The sequence below is a fragment of the Protopterus annectens genome, chromosome 3.part1 (assembly GCF_019279795.1).
Source record: "Protopterus annectens isolate FY-2018-M chromosome 3.part1, PAN1.0, whole genome shotgun sequence".
NCBI classification, from domain to species: domain Eukaryota; kingdom Metazoa; phylum Chordata; order Ceratodontiformes; family Protopteridae; genus Protopterus; species Protopterus annectens.
Window position 1 is genome coordinate 602,258,787 of NC_056732.1, and position 19,687 is coordinate 602,278,473.

Sequence of the window (19,687 nt, forward strand, 5' to 3'; positions counted from 1 at the left end):
CACTGTTGCAGTCCTAACTAATGGGTTGATTACCAAAGCCCATAAAAAAAGGGGGGGAGGAACCAACAGCATCAAGGGTTGGAGATAATGCCCTGCAACACAGCAGTGGCAAACCCTGCCTTGGCTCTGGAAAACAGAGGCAAATTATAATGTTTTGTGAAAGTGTGAACAGAAGACCATGTGGCAGCCTCCAGAATGTCTTTAGTAGGGACACCCCTTAGAAAGGCTGCAGAAGTGGAAGCCGCTCTAGTTGAGTGGGTCCTAACCCCTTGAGGAGTAGCTTTGCCATGAAAGGAATAACAAAAAGTAATGCAATGTGCAATCCATTTAGAACTGGTTTGCTTAGAAATAGCCTTGCCCTGGGCTCCAGGGGCAAAACTGACCAACAACTGTGCTGTTTTCCAAAGGTCTTTAGTCCTGTCCAGGTAACACCTGAGCTGTCTGTGCACATCAAGAGAATGTAGGATCCTTTCACCTTTATTTCGAGGATTAGGAAATGTAGGTAGGAAGGTGTATGGACTGATTAAGAATCAGGCTAGAAACCACCTTAGGCATAAAGGAGGGATTAGCTCTCAGAGAGACTCTATCTGCATGGAAAATAAGAAAAGGCTCCATGGCCATCAAAGCTTGCAACTCCGAAACCCTCCTTGCTGAAGTTATAGCCAAGAGGAAGGCGGTCTTCCAAGAGAGAAACTTTAAATCTGCAGAGGCAGCTGGCTCAAAAGGTAGGAAGAGTGAGCTTCTCTAGAACAAAATTAAGATCCCAGGCTGGAGTAGGTGCTCTTCTGGGAGGTTTTAAGTTGCAAGCACCTCTGAGAAACATTTTCATCAGGGGATGAGAGAAAATGGGTTGCTCAAGAGAACAATGAGCAGAAATGGCTGAAGCATGGATCTTGATAGAGGAAAAAGAAAGACCACCCTGAAGCAAATCAGCCAGGTATTCCAGGATCAGAGGAAGGGCAGGCTGAGAAGCAGATTCCCCTCTAGCCTGTATCCATTGAGACAACCTTTCCCATTTGCCAGCGTAGGACTTCCTTGGGAAAGGGAGGAAGAAAGGGAAGGAGTCATGCAATGAGCCATGCTGCCAAATGGAGAGACTGAAGATGAGGATGTAGAATGTTTCCCCTTTCATGAACCAAAAGATCTGGCTTCAGAGAAATATGCCAAGGAGGAAAAAGGGAGAGACTGCGAAGCAGCGGATACCAAAGTTGTCTGGGCCAGTTCGGAGCTATGAGAATAGTCCTTGGTCATTCGTCCCTGATCTTCACTAATACTCTGGGAAGAAGAGGAAGAGGAGGGAAGACGTACACTGACAGCAACGTCCAAGGGAAGGACAGAGCATCCACTTTCCAGGCTCTGCTGTGATGCTGTCTGGTGCAAAAGAGAGGTAGAAGATGGTTGTCTGGGGAGGAGAAACGATCCACCTGAGGCGTGCCCCAACATTGAATGATGCTGTAAAAGACTGCTCTGTTCAGCTGCCACTCGTGAGGATCGAGGGTTTGCCTGCTCAACTGGTCTGCCAAAACATTGAGCCTTCCTGGAAGAAACTGAGCTAGGAGATGCAGGTCCAGGGATGCTGCCATGGACCAAAGATTCATGCTTTGTCTGCACAGGGGGTAAGAGTGAATTCCTCCCTGCTTGCTGATGTACCACATGACTGTGGTGTTGTCTGTTCTGACAAGCAGGGTCCCTGGAGAAAGAAGATGCTTGAAAGCTAGTACGGCCTGCTGAACTGCAATCAACTCTTTTAGATTTATGTGCAGGTGCATCTGCTGGGTATTCCACCTTCCCTGTATGCATCTGCCATCCAGGTGTGCTGCCCAGGCGTAGTCCGATGTGTCTGTAGTCAAAACTTGAGTGGCAGGAGGCGTCTGAAATGGCATGTCTTTGTTTTGTAGACAGGCTGTTGCCCACCACAGAAACTCCATCTGCTGAGATGGAAGCAGAGGAATCATCATATCCAGGTCCTCTGTGTGTTGACAACAAATGTTCTTGAGGTACCATTGCAATTTCCTCATATGCAGTCTTGCATATGGAATCATGAGAATACAAGATGCCATGAATCCCATAGCTTGCAAGTATTTCCTTGCAGGGAGGTGGGACAGACTTGCCAAGTTCTTGAAGTAAACTGAAAGAGTTGTCTGCTTCTCCTGGGTGAGATAAATCATCTGGGCAGCTGTGTTCAGACTCGCTCCCAGGAATATTATCTCCTTGTATGGTACCATTTTTGATTTTTCCTCGTTGAGAGTGTAACTCAGTGAAGACAGAAGAGTCTTTATGAATTCCAGATCCTTTAACAGCTGCTCCTGGGAACTTGCTTGAATCAGACAGTCATGCAAGTATGGGTAAATCTGAATTTTCTTCTGCCTGCAAAAAGCATTGACTGGGTCCAGGCACTTTGTGAAGACTCTGGGAGCAGTAGATAAGCCAAAAGGCAGCACAGAGAATTGATAATGTTGCTTGCTCACTCTGAAACGAAGATACTGTATGCAACTTTACCTGATAGGGATGTGCAGATAAGCCTCTTTGAGATCCAAGGTTACCAGCCAGGAATCCTTTTCTAGCAGTGGTAGCAACTGACGCAGAGTGAGCACATTTTGAACTTTGGAATTATTAGAAAAGAGTTCAGAATGGAAAGATCTAGGATAGGACACCAGGTGCCTTCTCTTTTTGGAACTAGGAAAAGCCTGGAATAAAAGCCCTGGCCTACCTGCTGAGCAGGAACGGATTCTATTGCTCCCAGATGAGACAAAGACATTTGTTTTTCTACTTCTGCCCTTTTCGTTTGGAGGAACGTCCGGGAATCCCTTGGGAGCTAGAAAGGTGCGAAAAGAAAACTTGTGCCCAAGGGACACCATTCTGAGCATCCATTTGTCGTCTGTGATAGTGGCCCAGACATCTGCAAAAAGGGCCAACTTTCCCCCTAAAGGACTCTCCAGGCAAGCAAGAACAGGCAGAAGTTGTAAAAAGTCATTGAGAGTGTTCTGAATGAGATGCAGGCTTGGAACTTTCCCCCTTAGAAGTGGAAGCATGCCAACGCCTAGACCTTTGAGGGCTAGCCTCCTGCCCCCTAGAAGATTTGTAACCTCTAGTCCTGGAACAGTTCTGTCTGCTGGTATCAGGAAAGATCCAACTCTTGGAAGGATAATGCCTGCTAAGACGAGGGGGTTGCACTTGCAGAAAATCCTTAACGGTTTGCATGGACTTGGCCTTATCCTCCATCTTCTTAAGTACCTCCTCTGCTTTGCTGCCAAAAAGACTGTCTTTATGCAAAGGTACATCCAAAAGCTTAGCCTTGACAGGCTCTGGAAGAGGCTGTTCTCTGAGCCAAGTGTGCCTTCTAATAACAGATCTAGTAGCCGTACCCCTGCTGGAGGCTTCAAGGATGTCAAAACCACAATGCAAAGAATGCTTATTGATCAGACTGACGGAATTCAGTAAATCCTGCATGTCTTTACTCTCTGCCAAAACAGGTACACTTGCTATCCTAGACTTAATAGCCTCCAAGGTGTGCTGCTGGTACTTCAGCATATGAAAAAGACAATTGGTAGCCCTAATAGCTAGGGTGTCAGAGGTATAAACTTTCTTGTCCCACCTATCTAGGTTCCTAGATTCCCTGTCAGAGGGAACAGGATTCCTGGTAACAGTGGCCTTAACTCCTTTAGGGCCCTAAGAAATAACCTCTGGATCCACCAACGGGTTCCTGAAAAGAAAGAGATGAGAATCAAGGACTCTGTAGTACCTGTCAGGTTTCCTGGGTGCAGGAAAAAACGAATTTGGAGTCAAGGAATTTTCCAGAAAAACATCATCAACAACTTCCAACACAGGGGGAATAACAAGAGGCTTATGCTGAGGTAAATCCAGAAACTCCCTAATCCGTTTCTTAGATTGGGGATAATCCTGACTTTCCCATTTAAAATGTTCCCTGAGGGCATTTAAAGTATCACCAAAAGAGAAATCCTCTGGAGGAGAGGCCAAAGGAATGGACTCCTCTGCATCTGAATCCTCAAAAGGAGAAAAAGCCTGAGAAAATTCCTCTTCATCAGCAGAAACGCTGGAAGAATCAGAACCTCCTTTTAGGAGGAGGAGGCTGAGAACCCCTAATAAGAGTCAACAAATCATTAGCCATTTTAACCATTTGGGATTGAGGGGAACGAGAAGAAACTGCAGCCTGCCTTTTCACAGGCTTACGAATGGGAGATTTACCTGCAAGCCTGAAGGACTCGGGAGGCCTGGCAACCACCGAAGTTGTAGCAGAAATCGAAGGAAGAAGTTTGCTGTCAGAATGCAAAACGGAGGCCTCAGACACCAGAGTCAGCTTAGCGGTTCTGGCTCCAGCAGAAGAGGTGACCGGCGACAGGTCAGAAAGCAAAATGGAGGCCGAAGGCCTAAGGGACTCGGACTCAATCAAGGCCTACGGTTGTACAACTGTGGACTGCAGGAACTGCAAAGGCATCTCACTGGCTACCGCCTGACTGATGACCAACTTAACCTCATCCAAGGACTTAGCTTTCTGAGACCTGTCACGGTCCATATCCTTACATTTCTTCGGAATATCCGAAGCCTGAAGACCAGCGGACGCCATACCAATAAATTTAGGCCAAACTCCAAAATGCCTAGCCAAAATCTTAGCCTGACGACAGATATTATGTTAAAATTTTCTGAAACAGCCTCAGAGCCTAGAAGGAAAAAATTGGTGAGGAATACCATTATTCTTTAGCAACACCTTAACTGGCATAAAATTTTATGTCTGCCTAGTAGTAAGGAGCAAGATAAAAAAACTGCAGACACTTACTGCCCATGGACAAACATCTTCCACCTCTGTCATATTAGTTTTAACACCACATTATGTTCAGCTGATGGTGCAAAAATAATGAATAAAACTCTTGGGGACTCCTTTATTAATAAACTAATTAGAAGGTTGGTGTGCTCCAATTACACAACCTCAAGCTCTGGCCCATAAGTCTCAACATGCCAATTACAGACTTGGAGCATTCTCGCTGCTATCCTTCAATACCTTTCAAACACAAGGGGGTAAAGCCCTTCACATGACTCTCCAGGGTCCCCACACTGCTTTGCTGCAAGCTGACAGTTTAAATTGAGCTACAAATGCAGCCAAAGCCATCTTTGTTAAATCCTTAATCTGAGCATTCACCCCAGCCACACTTCAACTCACTGCTCTATAGCAGTAACCTTTATCCTCAGTCATCTAACTCGTAATTAACTTCATTCACTGAAACCAGAAGTGCAGTTGCATCATGGTTGCCATCATATGGATTTCAATGCCTTTCATAAGGCCAAAATACCTAGCAGAGAAAGGGATGGAGTTTGGTCAATAATTAAGCAACTGGCAAAGCAGCTGCAGTTTTGCCTTTATGCCTGGCACCCATTTAGACATTTCAGCTCTCAGAATTTCATGAGTCAATTCAAAGACTTAACTAAAACAAATCTGTACATAATCTTTATGTGTAGTAGTTTAGGTATGTGTCCATTCTGTTTAGACTCTCTACTGCCTCCTTCAACGGATTTTCTTAAGCTAAAAGGAACATTTCCGTATTCAAACGAAAATCATTTATAGAAGATGACTTATGACATGTGACATGCATCCCTAATAGAATTTTTAACATTTTGCTTAATTACAACCTTTCCTGAAGCAGAGCCCATCACTTACCCCAACCTTAAAGGAATATCAGTACCTATCATGGTGTTCCAGGCCACACCTTACTTTATGGACTGATGTCTGTTCCTGAACATGACCTGCTGCTGGTTTCACAAAAATTAAAACTGCAGCATGCTAAAACAGCAACGGTATAGTCTCTCTTCAGAAACCTAAACAGTGGTACAAAGCTGAAGAATGGCAGCTGTAATTTTCTTGCACAAAAGTGGATCTAGGAAGGAGGTGCACAATTACAATGTTGTCCATCTCATTTTCAATGCAGGATGTCTCTAGAAGAGGTTCTGTGGTGCAGACCAGATGAGTTGCAGTTAGCAAACACAGTTTCACAAAGCAGAGTTCTTCCAGGTTAAACTTGGTCCACTGCTATGACTGGGATACATTGATATGAAAAGGGAAGCCCTGCGGCTGTGATGTTAAAGACCTTCACATCAGTCTGACATTGTATGTTACAAAACATTACTGGAGTGATTAGAGCATGGTGTGGAAACCGAAAAGGTGACATGAACAGGAAAATGTTACACAGACTGGAAGCATAGAGAGGGAAATACAGGTAAAGTACATGGGAAAAGACAGCAGGCAGTGGTGTGTCACAAGGTTAGTCATATTTGACTTTTAAGTCACAATGGCCTTGGGCAATAACATCACCCTGTTCACCGATGGCATAGTACTCTAACAGTAGCAGGTAGGAGGACCAGTCTACACTAAGACATAGTGGGACTTGTAATACAGATGGACAGATAGCAGCTAGGATTTATTACAAAAAATATGCAAGGATTTGGGGGAGTTCAGTGAAACATACATTTATGGAGGACTGGACTTAAGCCAAACATAGGTAGGAAGGTTACAGTTATACCTAGGATGAATCATACAAAGCTATGCAATGTTAAAGTACAGTGTAAAAGAAAAGCAGATTGCCGAGATGCACAGCTAGGAGAGTAGATTTCAGAGATGACTAAGTCACCTCCCATTGTACTGAATACAAGTAAGGCCTCAAATGAAAAATGTTATCAGGTTCTGGCTGCCACGAAGCAAAATTAGGTAATAACAACGATACTGCACAGAGTTACCAAAATGAAATGTGGAACAAAGGGTTTGTGGTATAAGAAATGACCTTGCTAATCATGCTAATCATGTATGTGTGTGTGTGTGTGTGTGTGTGTGTGTGTGTGTGTGTGTGTGTGTGTGTGTGTGTGTACACACACATATCATGTAAGAGAAAGGAAAAATATTAGAGTGCAGTTGGGAGAAGTCAAGTGGTACAGCAAAACCACAAACACAGTGAAACAGAGACATTGGCATGGTTGAGAGCTGAAAAATAAAAAGTTTTGTGATATTAGAATTAATACACTGAGAGTGTGGTGGCTGTGTCTGCCTAAATAATGATCTTTTTTATTTGTCTCCTTTTATTTCAGTGGGCTTGTCCAATCATAGTTTACTACAAAGCAATTCATTTAGATGATCACCAATCCTTAAAAAATGTTATTTCATATGACAGATGGTAGAGCTCTGGAATAAACTGTCAGGGCCAGTGGTAGATTGTAAATCAGTGAAGACATTCAAGGCTGCATGGGACAAATGAATGCAGACTAGGGCAGATGAGAGTGACATGCAGCTGAAGAGATGCTAGATGCAACTCTCACATGAACAAAAAACCTACTGCACTTCTTCCATTGGCAACTCCATATGCTTAAGTGATGTATCTAGTATAACTGATCTTTACAAACTTAAACATTTAGCATTTCATTTCTGCTTTAAACATATGAACAAAAAAATGCTAACTGAACAGTGATTTACTTTGAAAAGCAACACAGGCAGCCACGCTGAAGCCTTGTGGTGTCACTTTTATTAATTTAGTTCAGTTTAAAAAACACAGTTTCAATAGATGCAATGTCTGAGATATTAAATTGGCTGCCCTACAGCAATACAAAAAAAAAAAAGGAAAAGCCAGAGACTTACAACATACAGAAAACTCTGCCGACTGTCCAAAATCAGACCTGACTAAAAAAGATGTTGATGCCAAGTTCTTGAGAGCTCTACACCACTGAATTAATCAGGCTAGCTTGCTGACTGAGAGTCTGAAGTGACTGTCCTTCAGAGAATTCTCCTTGTCTGGCTCAACTAACACAGAGATATTCTGACACACAAACATGGACAATGCAAGCCAGCAGCAGACTCCCTAGAGCTTATTAATGCTGAGGCTTAATCAGTCAGAATGTCAGGGCCTGTACCTCCACAGGCCTCTAGTCAGAAGTGCAGGAGGAGCTCAGGAGGCAGACTGAGGTTCATGGGGGTTTTCCACATGCAGATGTGGAATTCATGTCTTCTGCCAGGATAAGGGAAACCCTTTCCAAAACTGCAATCCTTAAAGGGTTCCTCCTCCTTTCTGGGTCACACTATTGACTTGCAGCTGTACACTTGAAAAAGCAACATCTGGAGCTAAATAAAAAAATCTCAGAAATATATCATTGAACACATATGTCTGACGCATTTCACAGAGCTAGTGATTTACTTCATAGTCTGCCACTACTTGTGTACAGCTCAAGAAAATAAAACAGTGGCTTGCATACTTGCTAAACTAGTCATGAGCACATGCATGATACTTTTTCTACACACTTTGTGCAGTTTTCTCACTTGACTGAATTCAGCTTACTTTATTTTATTTATTTTATTTTACATTTGTTGCCCGGGATAGTCTAACTGGATTTATGTCCATTTTCAGTAGAGTCCCGGGGAGATAAGCTCCATGAGATTACTAGACTACTAACATACAGGTACTAGCTGTTATACAGTTAAATAATACAAATTTTAAACAGTTCAAGAATCTTCATAGTTTATACAAAAAACATGTTACAATCATTAGATAAGATATTTTATATGTACAAGACTTCATTAGTAACTAGAAAGTAATTGTTAAACAAATACATACTTCAAGTTTCAACAGTTCAGCAATGCTCACAGTTTTAACAATACTTGTTGCCTGCCATTAGATAGGATGCTTTAGAATTATATGCAGAAGAATTTAACTAGGTATTTTAAATTATCACTATTAGGATAAATATTACTTGTCATTCACAGTACTGCAAAATAGTCTGCTGAAGTTAGAAGTATAAAAATCATGCTTCTGTCAATATACTCCTTAACTTAAAAAAAGATCACACTAGCCACAAAGTCTTAGTTCTCCCTATACACTACATTTTTAACAGCTCTCTTCCAGTCAGTAATATACCTGATGTTGTCTTTCGGCTTTTCCCGGTTAGGGTTCGCTACAGCGGAACTCCGGTCCACTAATGATTGGCAGTTGATTTTCATGAATGCCGAGGTGCCAGCTCGACGTTCAACCTTCAACGAAAGCACGCCCATTCACGCATGTCTTTCAATTGCCCACCCAACCGCGGAGAGGACATGCAGATTCCACACAAAAGGCACTGCCCACACTCCAGCCGGGAATCGAACGGGAGAACCTCTTGCAGTGAGGCAACAACGCTACCACTGCACCACCGCGGCATACCTGATAAACATTCTAAAATCTGCTTCAAAGCTTACAATCATCAAGCCAACAGAAAGGCAACATCCTTCCACTTACCAGGTGCCTTTTCCACAAAAATGACCTTTGAATCTTGCTGGAAGTTGTGACCATGTAACACCATCATCTTCCCACCAGTTACAGGAAAGTTATCAACATTTTGTTTCTCCACTAAAGGCAGTTCTTGTGCAGATCTCTGGGCTGACAAATGAAAAACCACATATTTTCTGAGTAAAACATAAATTTAACATGCAAATGGTAAACAATATTCAGTGACGTTTAAATTTAATTCATTCATCCCTACACACACACGGGCGAACATTTATGCGCACTGAGTTATGAAGATTTAACAAATTTTGCCCACTGCACACTAAAATAATCTGTTCTAATGATACATGAGCATTCAACATCATAATCTAATGAAGTTGTGGCATTTATCAGATAAAAAGCAGCAGCAGCAGCAGTGTAATGCTCGAAGGCAGTATTTTATTTTAAGGCTAAATTCCAGATATTATTATACATTGCATACATTTTCCCCATTCAGCTTATTGAGACTATTCCATACTATACTCTTTTTTACACACAACACTCTTCGGCTTAGGATTACTTTATTTTATCACCACATACATCAGTTCATGTGCTCTTCACAACCGTGGAGAAAAAAAAAACATTTTTCAGATATCAGCATTACATGCACACATAAAAGACCAACTAAAAACAATGATTTCTTTCAAACTCAATCAATAACAAATTAAAGTTTTGTTTTGCAACAGGAAAACTACAGTTCTTAATATTTTTTTTTTTGTATCTTTAACAAAATAAATCATTCTAAACAAACAGCACTGAGTAAATGTGGTTTGCAATATAGGTAATGACATTCTAAACTAGAGCCTTTTCTAGCAATCCAGTTCTCTACACTTACATATTACTATCAGCTTACACAAATGGGATGCTTATTTATGTAGTACTTAATTTACTGGCCACAGAAAAACTTTCTGTACTGTAATACACCTGTTAGTGATGAGCTAAGTTTAGACTGATTAAACTTATGTCATAAGACAGAATGGTAGTAAGCATTTAATCTACGTAAATTTTGCTCACTGGCTTCAGAATAAAGGGTTGCAATATCCATCTTTTACATACAAAGTGGAGTACCCCAAAAGCTAGAACCTTAGTAAATGGTTTAAAAGGATTACAAAATGATATGTCACTAACAAAAAACCTTAGTGCTAGTTTTCAAAAAACAACTTTGTTGTGGGAGCAAGATTCCCCCCCCCCCCCAAGCAAAGGGACTCAGCACTACTATCTTGTCCTTACTTAGCATACCCATCTCTGAGTTTAGTGCACCTCAAGACAAAGGCAAACACCAAAAGCAGTGAATTCTTTCACTAGACCAGAGTTTCAGCCAACAGCTACTATTCCTGCACTTGGCCTCACTGAAAAGGCATCCTTCCCCAAAGGCATGCTAATATCTACTGATGTACAAGCCAAAGCCCTATACAAAAGAGCAACATGACAGCAAACCATGCTAATTACCTCTGAAAAAATTAAAATTTTGTCTAGCAAACTTACAATGTTCAGCATTGTACATAGCCAACACAACACATTGCTCACACACTTTTGAAAGCATCACAACTCTTATCATCATCACCTAAAAAATAGCAATTTGAAAGGAATAAAAATATACCTATGCCAGAATACTGGTAAAAATATATAATTACCATAATGACTAAATACACTAAAAAAGGAAAATATGACAATTAAAAAAAGGATTTTTTAAATATTAGAAAAGTACAGCTGTGTAAAATCTTACCATAACGGTAGATGTCCTTCTCTTCACTGTTGCTGTATTTTTCACCTAAGTTATCTCCTGCTAAGGACAGCCCAACATCTGGCCAGTATACTGAAGCCTTTAGTTCTTATAGTTACTGTATGTCACACATATCAACGATTTTAGGAAGAAGAAAAAGCCACACATTCCTACCATCATCAATGGTGCCACAGTGGAGAGAGTAAACAGCACCAAATTCCTGGGTATACATATCTTGCAAGAACTAAGTTGGCGCACAAACACTTCCTACCTTATAAAGAGAGTCCAACAACATCTCCACTTCCTAAAGAGACTTCGTAGTGCTACCCCCCCCCCCCCCCCCCCCAGGTCCGACTCACCTCCTACAGAGCCATGACTGAGAGTGTACTGACAAACATCATCGTTGTCTGGTATGGAAATTGCTCTCAAGCTGATCGGAAAACGCTGGATAAGATTGTTAAACAGGCCACAACAATCATTGACTCCAACCTTCAAACTTTACAGGACATATATTCAAACAGATGCTATGGCAGAATACCATCCATCTCACGGACTGTTCAAACTCCTGCCAACAAGGAAGTGCTACAGAAGCATTAGAAGCAGGACATCCAGATTCCATAACAGCATCTTCCTACACACTATCAGACTGCTGAATAACAAACCCATAGCCTAACGCGCTACATGGGTAAAACATTATCTGTATGCAATATGCCACTGTTGTTTACATAAACTCTCTGAATAGCTCACTTCATACATCTCTATCTGCACTAGGAAAACTGTGAACTGTAAGTTTATGGTATATATATTGATGGTGGGTAAGTTTACATCTGTGCCTATCACTTATTACAATAGTGTTTTCTGAGTATCCTTATATTTCTACTGAGTCTATTCCTGCTGTTGTATTTGTTGTGTTTCTGATGTAAATAGAACTTTCACATTTGTTTTACCTTATTTTTTTTATTTAGATTAAATTAATAAAAACATTTCTCTGAAAAAATTAGATGGTCTGGGCACACTGGAACAGGCTATAAACTGTTTAATTCTTAAAACAAAACAAAATACAAGCACTTTCACCCTGCTATAGTGCTGGACTTTTTCAAGTAAATAAAATGAACCATTACATCAATATATAAACTCTTTCATTTAAAAAAGGCGCCAAATTTTCTTAAAGAAATATGCCTTCTTCCTTCACACAACTTCCTTTAGTTAAAATCCAGAAGTTAAAAAGTGTGTGTAATATAGTTAATGAACACAACACATTGCATACATTATCCTATTGTACATTAATAGAAGATGTAAAACCATCACTAAAATTCATTGTTATTACACCAGAGGGAAATATATGAACACCTCTAAATCTTATTATTTTTATGTTCTCTACACTTAAACTCCTAAATTTTTTGCTTTTTTGATTAAATATGGTTTAATTGATATATGGGCATTAAGTCCTGGGGGATTAGTTGCATTCAATTAAATTTGCCAATATGTTTCTCTGGAACACAACCAGTTTTCCCAGTCCCCCCCCCAGTAACAACCAACACTTGTTCCAAAATTCCAAACATAAACCCTCTATGGGTAGTTTCTGTGTGTAGGTGTTTGTATAGTGCATTATTCATGTTTTTCTTTTTTTATATTGTAGGTATGTCCGTATATTCTTTTATTTAGGGTCCTTTCAGATTTTCCTACATAAAAACAAGGGCAGTCCCTACATATAGCTAGATAGACTATGACCCTGGTTTGACAATTACCCTTTCTGAATATGACCTGACTATTCATATTGTTTTCCAACACATACTTGTTCCTTATCTATAATAAACCTACAATATGCACACCTACCACATTTTTTTGTCCCAATTATGATCTGTTTCTCCACAACCTTTTTGTTATTTCTCTCAAATATATTCTTTAAATTAGTCCTTGTTTTGTATACATATCGGGGTACTTTACCTATCCTATCCACAATCTCTTGATTATATCTTAACATTTTCCAGTTTGACTCTACTATTTTTTTAAACACCCTTGAGAAACTACTGTACTGGATCACCAATGCCCTTCCATAATTATTTTCCACTTTATTGTTAATTGTTGATTTATGAGTGTTACCCAGTAGGGGTACATATTTTGTCCCCCATCCCTTAATAATTTCAATTGCTGTCTCTACTATTAAATTGTTTGGATATCCTCTACCCCTAAAAAATTCTGAAATTAAATCAATTTCAGAAAGGAGGTAATTTTTTTCTGAGGTCATTCTGGCCGCCCTGACCATCTGACCCTTTACTATACTCCTTTTCTGCATCTAGGGGTGTGCACTCATATATGGAAGGTAAGAATTACTAAATGTATCCTTTTGATGTATTTTAGATTTCAAATTTCCTATTTCAACATCCAAGTAATCTATTTTATTAAGGTCTACTTTGTACGTAAACTTAAAAAAGTTGTAGTGGAGTTTAAGTATACTATGAACAGAACTATGTATTCCTCCGGCCCTTCCCAGATGATAAAGATATCATTCAAAAAACACCTATATAATTTGATGTATTTCCAGTACATAGATCCAAAAATATATCTAGTTTCCCACTTGAGGAGGACGAAATTGGTGTATATGGGGGCACAAGCTGCCCCCCATGGCAACGCCTCTAATTTGTTTAAAGGTCTGTCCCTCAAGGCAGATGAAGTTGTTCTCCAATACTACCCTCATTAATTCCACTAGTACATCTACATCAATCCTAGATATGGAGTTTCTCTCACTTAACAAATCCAAAAACATGCCAAGACCTTCTTCCACTAATATACAAGAAAAAAGATCTACCACATCAATGGTCAAAAAACATGTTTCCCCTTCATAGGTCACCAGTGTTAAGCTACTCAAAAAATCCCATGAATCTTCCAATAGATGTTTGCAATCTTTTGTTATATGCTTTGAAGAATAGTCTAAAAAGGTAGCTATAGGATATGTTTTTGATTCTACACCAGAAACTATGGGCCTGTAAGAGGGTCTATAGTGCTTTTATGAATTTTGGGGATGCCAAAAAAGGAAGCATTAAGTCCTGGGGGATTAGTTGCATTCAATTCTGCAGTATAAAGATTCATGGGATTTTTTGAGTAGCTTAACACCTGTGACCTATGAAGGGGAAACATGTTTTTTGACCATTGATGTGGTAGATCTTTTTTCTTGTATACCAGTGGAAGAAGGTCTGGACATGTTTCTGGAATTGTTAAGTGAGAGAAACTCCATATCTAGGATTGATGTAGATGTACTAAGGGAATTAATGAGGGCAGTATTGGAGAACAACTTCATCTACTTTGAGGGGGAGACCTTTAAACAAATTAGAGGCATTGCCATGGGGGTAGCTTGTGCCACCATGTACGCCAGTTTGGTCCTTCTCAAGTGGGAAACTAGATATATTTTTGGATCTATGTACTGGAAATATATCAAATTATATAGGCGTTTTTTGGATGATATGTTTATCATCTGGGAAAGGCTGGAGGAATACATAGGTCCGTTCATAATATATTTAAACTCCACTACAAATTTTTTGAAGTGTACATACAAAATAGACCTTAATAAAATAGATTATTTGGATGTTGAAATAGAAAAATATGAAGGAAATTTGAAATCTAAAATACATCGAAAGGATACATTTAGTAATTCTTACCTTCCATATATGAGTGCACACCCCTGGAAGCAGAAAAGGAGTACAGTAAAGTGTCAGATGATCAGGGCGGGCAGAATGACCTCAGAAAAAATTACCTCCTTTCTGAAATTGATTTAATTTCAGAATATTTTAGGGGTAGAGGATATCCAAACAATTTAATAGTAGAGACAGCAATGGAAATTATTAAGGGATGGGGGACAAAATATGTAGTGCCCTGAGAAGTGGACCTAGCAGGAAAACGGCAGATGCCTTCCCATCAGAATCAGAAAGGTCAAACACCACATTACATACCTGGGAAAGGATGGCCAAAACATAGCTGGTCATATGAGTCTGGTAATTAATGTCCCTAAAAGAAAGGGTGGCAGCAGTGCAAATCTTCTTGCCCAACCTTTCCATTGCCCAACTATCCTTATCAGAAGAGAGGAATTTAGTAGATGGCAATAACTCAGATAGCTTGTCAGAAGAAACTGATACCACTGAAGCATCAGCAGAAAGACACTTATACAGAAATGTGCAGTCCTCAGGCACTTTGCAGAACCTATAAGTTTTTTTTTGATGCAGGACGCTGACAGTCAGGAGCTACAGAGCCTGCAGAAAAAGGTGTCCAAAAGGGCAGCCAGAACAGGAGGGACAGCTGATGGTTTGGGAGACTCAATTTGCAGGAGCTCAAAGTACCTCTTTTGAACATCACAGACCTGGGAATAGTCCCACTTAAATAGTCCATCATATGGGCAATAGTATCCCAAAAGGCCAATTCCTCCAAGGGGGAGGCTGAACTTAAATAATCCTCTTCCTCTAAACCACAGTCCAGATGGGAAGGAATTTGGGAAGAATAAGCCAGGGATTCTTTTCCAGAATCCAAGTCCTCATCTGAGGAATCCAATTCCCTAAGCTTCTTAACAGGAGTTGAAGACTGGGGGGAGTAGGGAGAGACACTCCTTGAGGGGACTTCAAGGTAATTAAAGCATTAAACAAATGCCAAGTAAACTCTGAGGATCTTTAACAACATTGGAGATATGCTTAGTTTTTTGCTTCTTTTTCTGCAGGACATCTCCCTGAAAAACCCTTGAAAAGTCAGACCATTGACAAGATTCAATAACAGTGGCAGGTATTTCCTCCCTTATTAATAGCTGAGGGATCCCTCTGAGTCCCTTGTATATCATCATCCAAGGTTCCCATCAGCATCAGGAGCAGATATTGTAAAAAACCTCTGAAGATGTACAAAATTCAGATCTATGTCGTCTTCCAATGGGGTCATGGCAGAGGAATCCAAAGCAAGCACTGGATGGTCTGCAGGGCTTTCACTAACCTCTAGAGAGGCGTTGGGAAGCTGGACAGCAACCAGATCAGACCTTACCTTTTTTGACCTTCTTCTTGGCAGATGGCTGGGCCCTGGGATGGGAGGATTCCACCACAGCATCCTGCACCAACAGCTTAAGCTGTTGATTCTCAAGATATATGGACAAGGAGGAGAGATGACTACTTAGGGCTTTAGGCACAAACAACTGGCATATAGAGCATTGTGTCTGGTTGTGGGAAGCACCCAAGCAAAAAAGACAATGGTCATGATGGTATTTATTGGGAACTGCCTCCAATACTGATATTTTCCCTTTTTGGAAGACATGAACATAATACCATACAAAAATAGAAAAAGGAGAGAAGAAATCCTCGTGGGGCACTTATCTGAAATTGACTTGGTAGCACAGCAGAAGGGCATTCAGATAAATGTTCAACAATGGCAATCGGACTGGTGCCAAAGACGTACTGAGTATTTGTGACTGTACATCGCCTTTATGCCCTACACCTTGCATGGGGAGCATGTGTGTGACGTACAGCACCTGTAAGAACTAAAGGCTTTGATATACTGGCCAGACATTGGGCTATCCTTGGAAGGAGATCCCTTAGGTGAAGAATACTGCTAGAGTGATATGGAAGGGCATCACAAATTACAATATTAACTACAAAATAAAATACATAAGAGAAAAGACAATGAATTATACAAGAAAGGATTTTAACTCTTTAAAAACATGCATGCTGACAGGACAGCCCAAACAACTCATGGCTTTCAATGTTGTGAGAGCCCACTGAAATATCTGTACACAAAGCAGCTCATAGGACTCTGCAGTTCCTATACAAACAAATAAAATACAAACTTCAAATAGAAGGCACCACAAGGGATTCTTCATTACTGTAAAAAGGGCATAAACAGAAACATCATTGTATTGTGCAGGCACTTTCAGGTATAGCACTTGGGCAGTACACATCCTACATACCCCAGGCTACCAGGAGTCAGGAGAAGATGTTTAAACTGTGAGCTTTGGCCAACTGAGACCTACATGAGTGGAGTTAAGTAGATTTTTATCTGCACATTTATCAAATAATACACGATTTAAAGTAATTTGTTTGTGTTGCATTGAGCAATATCTAGCTGGAAGTTGACTGTTTTTTCAGTAGGTCTTATACAAGTGGTATTTTCAGTTAAGGCTTGTTAAAAAACCTGCATAGCCAGTGATAAGTGGGGGTAGATTACCTCATTCTTATTCGGTTTCTGTCTTATACAAGTGGTACAGTGAATTGTTTTCTGTTTAAACTGTGAGCTTTGGCCAACTGAGACCTACATGAGTGGAGTTACGTAGATTTTTATCTGCACTTTTATTAAATAATACACGATTTAAAGTAATTTGTTTGTGTTGCATTGAGCAATATCTAGCTGGACGTTGACTGTTTGTTCAGTAGGTCTTATACAAGTGGTATTTTCAGTTAAGGCTTGTTAAAAAACTTGCATTGCCAGTGATAAGTGGGTGTAGTTTACCTCATTGTTATTCGGTTTCTGTCTTATACAAGTGGTACAGTGAATTGTTTTCTGTTTAAACTGTGAGCTTTGGCCAACTGAGACCTACATGAGTGGAGTTTAGTAGATTTTTATCTGCACTTTTATCAAATAATACACGATTTAAAGTAATTTGTTTGTGTTGCATTGAGCAATATCTAGCTGGAAGTTGACTGTTTTTTCAGTAGGTCTTGTACAAGTGGTATTTTCAGTTAAGGCTTGTTAAAAAACCTGCATAGCTAGTGATAAACAGGGGTAGTTTACCTCATTGTTATTCGGTTTCTGTCTTATACAAGTGGTACAGTGAATTGTTTTCTGTTTAAACTGTGAGCTTTGGCCAACTGAGACCTACATGAGTGGAGTTTAGTAGATTTTTATCTGCACTTTTATCAAATAATACACGATTTAAAGTAATTTGTTTGTGTTGCATTGAGCAATATCTAGCTGGAAGTTGACTGTTTTTTCAGTAGGTCTTATACAAGTGGTATTTTCAGTTAAGGCTTGTTAAAAAATCTGCATAGCCAGTGATAAGTGGGGGTAGTTTACCTCATTGTTATTCGGTTTCTGTCTTATACAAGTGGTACAGTGAATTGTTTTCTGTTTAAACTGTGAGCTTTGGCCAACTGAGACCTACATGAGTGGAGTTAAGTAGATTTTTATCTGCACTTTTATCAAATAATACACAATCTTGGTGGCTTTGAAACTGCCCACTCCTCTTGTAAATTTGCACTTGGATATTCCTCCTGGGCCCATCTCATTTGCTCATTCCAAAAAAAAAAAAAAAAAAAAAAAATGTATCTGCTTTTACTGTATTTGTGTTTCTTCCTACTTTATTTTGCTTCTGCATCATCTTAAAAGTACTCAGTTGTATTTATTACTGCTTGGTGTAACTCATTCTAAGCCTTTTAGTTTAAGCACTTGCTTCAGACCAGTTGTTTTACGTTACGAAGGCTTGTGGTCTGCACTGTAGTGGCAGGACAGGTAGCTTACATCCTTCTAAGTTGGGAACTGCTGATTGAGGGCTCAGTGTCTGTTATTCTAAAAGTGTATTAATTCTGGTTTAAGCACTTGAGCTTCAGGCCAGTTATTTTACATTAAGAGGGTTCGTGGTTTGCACTCTTGTGGGAGGAGAGGCTGGACTCTGCCCTTCTGAGCTGGGAATTTCTGGTTAAAGGCTTATAGTGCCTGCATATTTGAACTGCTTCTTACTGAAACTGGTACACCTTGTTTGCTGTAGCATAGACTAGATCCAGGCCTGCTGAATCTATCTTTGTTTGTATAACTTGAGCACTAATCCAGGCATTCTTTAAAGTATTCAATTGTATTTATTACTGCTTGGTAGTAACTTGATTAAAGTGTAGCTATCATTCTAAGTCTTTTGGATTAAGCACTTGGGCTTCAGACCAGTTGTTTTACTTTAGGAAGGTTTGTGGCCTGCACTGTGATGGCATGACAGGTAGCTTACATCCTTCTAAGTTGGGAACTGCTAATTGAGGGCTCAGTGTCTGTTATTCTAAAAGTGTATTAGTTCTGGTTTAAGCACTTGGGCTTCAGGCCAGTTATTTTACATTAAGAAGGTTCGTGGTCTGCACTCTTGTGGGAGGAGAGGCTGGACTCTGCCCTTCTGAGCTGGGAATTTCTGGTTAAAGGCTTATAGTGCCTGCATATCTGAACTGTTTCTTACTGAAATTGGTACACCTTGTTTGCTGTAGCATAGACTAGATCCAGGCCTGCTGAATCTAGCTTTGTTTGTATGCTTGTTGTTTGTTTGCTTGTTATTTCCCTGAAACGCTAATTCCACCTAAAACACGGCTTTTCAGCGCTTCTGTGGATCCCTAGTGATATCTGCATTGCTTACTGCACTTATTTCCTTGTTTCACTTGAATGAAAATTACTGTTTGTCGTTTTTGCATTTAAGTTACCTGTAGCACATTGCATTTAAGTTACCTGGCAATTGCTCACTAAAGCAATTATATAAGTCAGCACTAAAAAATGAAAAGCACTACACCCTCACAAACTCCCCTTGAGTACCTTGTTCCCCATTGGCTCTTTTTTTTTCAATTATAAAGGAATTCCCAGCACTATTCTAGCATGTCCAAAGATCAGTTGTCAATCTCCACTCCGGTCCAGCTGATGAATCTGGGAATCTTGAGGCAATGTTACAACTGCCTCATGTACACAGACAACCCTA

General features: G+C 40.1%; 1 protein-coding gene across 2 annotated transcripts in view; it reads right to left on the reverse strand.

Annotated features, from left to right (window-relative positions):
- NFATC1 (nuclear factor of activated T cells 1) overlaps positions 1–19,687 on the reverse strand; it is a 1,564,586-nt gene that overhangs the window by 981,757 nt on the left and 563,142 nt on the right. For both annotated transcript variants that reach the window (XM_044066987.1, XM_044066986.1), the window contains exon 6: positions 9,261–9,401. In XM_044066987.1, coding sequence (XP_043922922.1) covers positions 9,261–9,401 — 141 coding nt within the window. The remainder of the gene's footprint in view (positions 1–9,260; positions 9,402–19,687) is intronic.